The 7,804-nt window shown below is 58.0% G+C and overlaps 1 protein-coding gene across 1 annotated transcript; it reads left to right on the top strand.

The window, feature by feature from the left end:
• Nucleotides 1-2,295: 2,295 nt before the first annotated feature.
• LOC112114603 (E3 ubiquitin-protein ligase NEURL3) lies at nucleotides 2,296-4,482 on the top strand. The gene is given in 4 exon segments (XM_024211401.2): nucleotides 2,296-2,794; nucleotides 3,485-3,559; nucleotides 4,170-4,436; nucleotides 4,439-4,482. Coding segments are annotated over 4 exon segments (885 nt in total).
• Nucleotides 4,483-7,804: the final 3,322 nt, after the last annotated feature.

Raw genomic sequence — 7,804 nt, forward strand, 5'->3', positions numbered from 1 at the left:
CTGTTTGTGAGCAGTAAGTCAAGAGGAGCACGGCCTCTAGTTGGTTCCTCCAGGACTTGCACCAGGAAGTTGTCCCCAACACTCTCCAAAAACTTCCTGGATAATATACAAAAGAAAAGGATAATATAGGCACAACAATAAAAAAACCTGAATATTAAGTTCAAATATTAATATGCCTGAACCCGGCTGCCCGGGGCTGAATCCCGAGCCCTGCCATGCGGGGCCCCTGTGGCATGGGGACCTGGCCAATTACCCTGCTTGCTGCCCCCTAACGCCAGCCCTGCTGCAGCCGATAGGTTCCAATGTACCATTCAGGAAAATGAACACACTTATTTTGGGGGAACCCAAAACCTGCTCACGGCCCCCTGAGCCCCCAGTTGAGAGCCGCAGGGCTAAAGGGCTCTTTCACCCGGGCACGGGCCAGAATCTTTAGTGGGGTGGGCAAAATCGCAGACCGTTTGGCTGCCTGTCTGGCTAGAGTTTGCTTTGGCACCCGTCACCGTCGTGTCTAAGGCTGGGATTTTCAGCTCCCACTGACAGCCGATGGGATTTTGGTGCCTGACTCCCTTAGGCCCTTGAAAACCCCAGCCTAAGGCTGTGGCTACCCTAGAGTTTACAGTGGCACAGCTGTTCCCAGACCGACGGGAGAGAGCTCTCCCATCAGCTTAACCCCTCCAGCCCCAGCGAGCGGCAGAAGCTATTCGGCGGGAGGAGACGCTCCCCCACCGACACAGCGCTGTGCACACGAGCGCTTGGGTCAGTGTAACATACGTCGCTCGTGGGGTGGTTTATTCACACCCCTGGGTGATGTAAGTTCTGCCACCATAGGCTGTAGTGTAGGCGTAGCCGTAACAGCTTTCTTGCTGCTCAAATGCCTCTTCCCAGCAGCACAGTATCTGGGGAGGAAGCCGCATTTGTTTACATAGCTTGTGTGCCAGCTGGCTGTTGGGGAGCCAGTGGAGTCACAAGCCCAGGCTGCAGATACATTCCGGGGTTGTGATTAGCTGCTGCACCCCGTGATTGCCCAGACAACAAGGGTGATAAATCTGGACATGGGGAGGAGAAGTCATAGTTGCCTCTATAAGACAAAGCCCCTAATATCGGTAGCTGTGGTCACCCTCCCCAGTGAGGCAGCCAAACCTCTCCCGGTGAATGACCCTGACAGTGCCCCAGTGCTCCTGGTTACCCAGATCTCTCATTGCCCGGCTCAGAACCTTTCACTTTCTGTCTGACTTGAAGTCAAATCCACAGTGAATTCAGATAAGCACCAAGGTTGTTTTTCCTCTCAACATGATTAGTATCTATGACTCGAGACAGGACTCCTGGCCAAGGAGGAACAAGGGTCACAGCTGCAGCTGGCCTAGAGAGATAGTGCACAGCAGGGAGATGAACTTTCCTTCCTCGGGATAAACAGCCTGGGAAAAGGATGGGATCAACACAGGGAATTCCCCACGGGAGGGGAATTCCAGCCTAGGAGATTGAATTCTCCTCTCAACCCAGGAGACCAGGCTCTTCCAGGGTAGGGCTAAGGGGGACCGAGGAATCAGCATGAGAAACGTCAGGACTGAACTGATACGTGCTCAGGAGATGGTGTTGCTTTCATGGCATGCTGAGGGATCCCTGGTGCATCAATACGAAGAAGGCTGCGAGGGGAGGAACATGGGGAGTGGGTTCAAGAGGGGTGTAGTCCCTGAGGGCAGAGGACCCTGCTGGCGTTGGTGGGTGGGGTTTTGAAGCAGGCAGATCAGACAGTTCTTGGCATGGTCCCTTCTGCTTGGTGGCTTGGGGAAGACAGCGCTGGGGTCAGGCTCTTGAAACCCCACAGGAAGATGGGTCCAAGTCCACCCTGAACTTGATGGTGGGAGCAAGATACGTGTCCTGTGGTTCAGAGGCAGAGCAGCGCAGGGAGGAGGCCGGTCTCTACAGATAAGGGGGGGGGTCTGCTGTCAGGGGCTCTCAGCCTCTCCCAGACAAAGACCCTTCCTCCATCTCACCAGAACCCCCTTCCATTTAACACTACGGGAAGGGCAAGGTGGCTGTGACCCCTACATTGCAAACACTGCATGGGCATAGCTGTGGTGTAACCCCACGGCAATCTGGGGGGGGACATGGTGTCACACTGGAGCCTAGTCTACAGCGCTCTGCCCCCCAAGCCTGGAGGGCCTGTGGCAGGAGGCGGAGTGCACTGGTTAGTTGGGGCTGCAGATGCTTGGCCTGGCAGGACGGGGCACAGAACATCTAGCAGCTGCACAGAGCATCACTAGCTCATTCCTTCCTCCTGTGTCTCACATAGGCATGGAGAATAGTGACGGGGACGCTTCCCAGGCCCTCTTCTTCCACCCCTTCACCCATGGCTCCCAGGTCCTCCTGGATGAGTTCCACCATGTGGCTGAGCGGGTCAGCAGCTTCCATGACGGCATCGTCTTCACCAACCGGCCCATCCAGCTCCACGAGAAGGTGACGCTGAAGATCTTGAAGAAGGAGGCCCGTTGGCATGGGGGGCTGAGGGTGGGCTTCACCTCCATGGACCCCTCCAAGATGGACCCTGGTCACCTCCCTCCATTTGTGTGCCCCCACCTGGTCATGCAGGGGAAGACCTGGGCTGCAGTCCTGCCAGACCAGTGCATAGAGGAAGGCACCATCCTCATGTTCTGGGTGGACCACAGAGGCAGAGTTTTCTTCCGCAGCCAGCAAGAGGCCCGGAATTTGCCCCTGCTGACGGGCGTCCCCGTGAGAGGTCGTCTCTGGGCCGTCATTGATGTCTATGGACAGACCAAGGCGGTCCAGCTTCTGGGTGAGCATGCAGCAGCACTGGCTGGGGACTGATGCCTTGGGCTCACGGTCCACACAGCACATCTGAGGAGATGTTTCATTCCCTTCTGCATGGGCTGCAGGGGCCACCCCACACAGGGTGGGATTGACGGGCAGCTCAGGGAGGGAAGCCAGGGGATGACAGACATGGCGACGACTGGCTGCCCTTCTTGGCTCAGACATGGGGAGCTCTGCAAGGCACAGCTGCCCTTTGGAGTGTGGGCATAGAGAGGCAGAATGCCCTGCCCCGACTGCCCCACCTCACACCCCACTGACTGCAGGGGCTGCCCACACCGCCCCACACCCTGGCTGGGGGGGATTTCAGAGGAGGCTGAAGGATCTATGTGACCTTGGCTAATCCCAGCCCATTTTCTGTCTCTGCCCATGGTGGGGGTCTCGGAGGGCAGGAGCAGGGTGGGTGTGAGGAGAGGGTGGGGATTCCCACATTGCATGAACGCCGATCTCCCTGGGAGGTGCGATCCGATTTCCTGCCCCTCCGGGGCTTGGCACAGACACTGCCCTGGAGGGCTTGGCCCGGCAGCTCAGGGGGCTGTTGCAGGGTGGACTCTGGCCCCCTGGAGTGAGCAGCCAGGGACTCGTTCCCTCTGGGGTCTGTCGAGAGAGGTTTATATTCATTGAGGCTAATCCTGGACTCTGTGTTTTCCTCTCCTAGATCCCACAAGGTCCCGTGGAGGCATCTGTGATCCCACCCCAGCCCCCAGGCCGTCGTATCCTGCCAGGCCTCATGGTCAGTGGCTGAAGGTGGCTCTGACCACAGGCTCCTTCTGCTCCATTTCCTCTGGGGGCATGGAGCCGACCCAGGACGGGCCATGTCCCTACATACATGAGAACGGCCAGTCTGGGGCAGCCTAATGGTCCAGCTAGCCCAGGATCTCATCGCTTGGTGCTGTGCCTGGCCTGTGGTCAGCCTGCCCGGACAGAAGGCCCTTGTAGTCCTAGGAGCTCTGGCGGTGTGGAAGCGCTGCCCATCTGTCCGTTCTGGAAGTCCCAGCAGAGACGGGCTCCCTCACCTCCACTAACCACTGAGGGTCACCTGAGCAGCCAGGGATTGTTAACCCCAGCCCCAGGCGCATGGTTGGAAGCGAAGGGGACAGCCCTCGGCCAGGCTGTGTCACTGGGTCAGCTGAGGGTGTGTCCACAAACTAGTTATCAAACCACTGTTGCAGCAGTTGTGTGTGGAGGGGTCATTCCAAGGTGGAGGGAAAATCTCTCTGATCCTAGCTCACTAGTGCCCAGGAGCTCTCGAGGGCTGGGAGAGGTGGGATAGGGCAGGACATTAGCCCAGCAGGGGAAGATGCCTCGCCTGCCCCTTTAACGCCATGCTCCTGTCTCCGCAGCGCCGGCGTGCAGAGATTACAGCTCTCTCCTGGGAGGCGACGTGGAGGAGTGCGTCATTTGCTGCTCACACGAGGCCAACGCTCTGCTGCAGCCCTGCGGCCACGCCACCCTCTGCCACTGTTGTGCCCAGGAGGTGTTCCACAACAACCAGCCTTGCCCCTTCTGTCGGGAGCAGATACAGGACATCGTCCAGGTCATCCCGGGAGCTCCAGCTCCTGTCACATGTCTGCCTGTTGGGAACCAACTGTGGCCAGGAGGATGGATGGAAGCGGGGGTGGGGGAGTTTCTGCAACCTGCCCCAGTGAAGAGTAGAGCTCCTCCCCCCAGCACAACCCTGCTGCTGGCTCCCCTTGCTGTGGGGGCCTTGGCCATGTCTTCTCCGCCCCCCTCACTCTCTGCACCTTACACAGGTGATGATTCTCCTATACTCTCCCTGGCCAGGCTGTTCATAACACAAGCAATTCGCCCAGAGCAGGGGAGCCGGGAGCAGCCCCCATGACGAGGGACTCAGCCCAGAGGAAGCAAGGAAGGTGATGAGGAAACAAGGAAGGGAGGCAGGGGCCCACGGGAAATTTTCATGGGAGCCAGAATTAGTGTGCCCAGTTCATCTCCTGCCCGTGTAAATAGCACTGCTGCCTGTAGTAACGTCAGCCCCAGCTGCATCGGCCCGTGTCTGGAGAGAGGAGCTCTGGCTAACGCTGAACTATGTAAATAGGCTGAAATGTGTGTAAATGTAACCGGGTCTCAGTCCCTCCCGGCAGTGTGTACCTAGCTCTGTTGTGCAGCTTGGTGTGTCTCACACACCCGTGCACTCAGCACCTCCCGCAATGAACTCGGCCTGCCTGCCGGGAGCGTCACAGCCAAGTGGGCGGCTTTCGCTTACCCAAGAATTTGGGGCCAGGCCAGATGCTGAGACCACGGGAGTCAATGGGAGCCTTTCGCTGTGTGCTGAGGGGCTTTCGATGAAGCCCTGAGTGACGGAGGCTCAGCGAGTGTCACTGAGATGGGCCTCGTTGGGGCAGACGGATCCAGGGCCAGACGGGGGCCTCCGGTCCCAGGGACAGCAGCTTTTCTTAACACAAGGGAATTCCTCCGGCCAGACCACAGGGGCCTGAGCACCCTGGGGGAGTGGAAAATACCGGGACTTTCCTGCTGCTCTGGGGAGGGGAATTCCATGGAGCCAGCCCGCCCCACACTGGGCACTCATGTGACCCGCACCCAGGGGGATGTGGACCTTTTCTTTACAGTCGCCTTGGTGACAAACTGTCACACAAATGTCACTCAGTTGGGCCTGATCCTGGGTCCTATGCCAACCTCTGCCACTGACCTGCTGGGTGACCTTGAGCAAGTCCCTGCGCCTCACTGTGCCTCAGTTTCCCCATCTGTAAAACAGGAGTAAGAACCCTTTTGTAAAGTGCTTTGAGATCTATGCTTGAGAAGTGCTGTCTGAGAGCTGGGTATTGTTTACTGTTGGCTTTGGATCAGGCACCAGCATTTGGGATTAAATGTAAGACAGTATGTAAAGCCCCTGGGCCAGAGTCTGATCCCGGTTACACCAGGGTAGATCCAGAGTGAAGACAACGCCCCATGCAGAGCATGCCCCGACCACTAGGCCTTACCATCATGAGCTGGGCGGTGTGTTTCGGTGACTCCTTTGAAAAATCTCACGCCTTAATCTTTAAAACCACCCGCATGCCGATGGGGAGAGGGGTGTGTCGTTCGCGTCCATATGGACACGCTGCCAAAGGCTTGTCTGTTACGGTTAATAAACTGTATTTCTTATGGCCTGGCTAGGATGACCAGATAGCAAGTGTGAAAAATCGGGACAGGGGGTAGGGGGTAATAGGTACCTATATAAGAAAAAGCCCCCAAAATCAGGACTGTCCCTATAAAATCAGGACATCTGGTCACCCTAGGCCTGGCTCTCTCTGGGGATTTCTGTTTGTCTTCAATGGTCATTCCACCCACGGCGTGGCTATGGACCCAGAAGCTCCTGGGTTATGGGCGGTGTGGACTGGTTGCCGGGACTGGTATTGTGAGGAGCAGCCAATGTTGCGGAGTGACCCCACAACAACAAAACAGGCCGGCCCTGCACCATCAGACTCGTGAACAGCATCGATGACCCTGGCTGCTGCCAGAGCATTTGTCATCCCACGCTTGGTCTACACCTAAAACTTAGGTCAACATAGGCATGAAAACGCCCCCGAGAGATGTACGCCTTGGCATAGGCACAGTGGCGGATTATCCAATGGGCCCATGGGGCCCAGGGGCCCCGGCCAATTGGGAAACCCTGGGAAAATGGGCGCCCCAGCAGAAATTGGAAGCCTGGAGACCTGGCAGAAGCCGCGAGGCAGTCAGGGGAGGCCCCAGTGCCCCGACCCCGGTCCCCAGCAGAAGTGCGGGGCAGGCAGGGGAGGTTGCGGCCCCGAGGCCTGGAGGAGCTCTTGCTCCCTGCCATTGCCTCAGGGCCATGGCGGGGGGACAGAGCTTTGCCAGTCTTGGGGCCACGGGGGGTGGGGGAGATGTTGCTATGGAGGGGGCGTGGGTGAAATGGGGACAGGGCCATAGGGGGAAGGGGCAGAATGGGGTGGGGCTGTGGGCGGGGCCGCAGAAAGAAGGGGTGGAATGGAGGTGGGACCGCAAGTACAAGGGGTAGGGCAGGGCCTCGGTTCCGGCGCCGGGGTCCCCCCACTTGCTCTGGCCCAAGGCCCCAGGAGACCTTAATCCGCCTCTGCACAGGCACCACTCTAGCGAGTTCTTCCATCGACCGAGCTGCCGCCTCTTGAGGGGGTGGATTCGTTCCAGAGATGGAAAAACTGCTGCCTTTGCTGTGGCAGGCATCTACACTCCAGCGGCGTAGCTGGGCTGCTCTATCGCAGACACGGCACCACACTGCAAGGACAGGGCTGGGTCCCAGCCACCTCCTCCGGTGGGGAAAACACACGAGGCGAAACAACTGGCCCAAAGTCGCGCAGTGAGTTCGCACCGGAGCGGGGAATGGAACCCTGGGCTCCAAATGCTTCATTCCATGCTCTGGACACATCCCCTCCCCACCCCAAGAGCGAGGGGCTTGTCTCCAAAGAGCTTTCTTTGCACCAGTGCAATCCTGATTGCACAAAGGTTTGCACGGGTGTAGCTGCAAACAGCGCAGACAAAGCCTAAATGTGTCCTTGCAATGGACAGAGCCGCGTTCACGTGAGACAGTGGAAATGTACTGCGGGAGGGACAGGCTGCAACTTCAGGGTCCCGCTGATGACGCTGGTTTATTATTTGTATTGCAGTAGAGTCCGAGGACCCGCTCTGAGCTGGGGAAGCAGTGTCCTTCCTTCCTTCGGATCTCTCGCAAACCCTCCCCGTCCCCAAGAGGGGAGCCTTGATTGCTTCCTCAGGGCTTAAACAATAGCTGCACTCACTGCCTCCAGTGCCTCATCCCTGGGGCATGCATGGTCACTGCAGGTGGGGATGTTTCATTACTCATGCCCTCTGGCAGGCTGTGAGTAATCAATCCCCCATAAATCAGTCCCACAATCACCTGCACACAGGACTGTCCTCAGTGGACTCTGGCCTAGAGGAAACACACAACGCTGATCACTCTGTGAATTGGTTTCCTATTACCAGTCCAGGACCCTTACTG

This window comes from Terrapene carolina, unplaced genomic scaffold, assembly GCF_002925995.2.
Source record: "Terrapene carolina triunguis isolate 2854851 unplaced genomic scaffold, T_m_triunguis-2.0 Scaffold51, whole genome shotgun sequence".
In the NCBI taxonomy this organism is placed as follows: domain Eukaryota; kingdom Metazoa; phylum Chordata; order Testudines; family Emydidae; genus Terrapene; species Terrapene triunguis.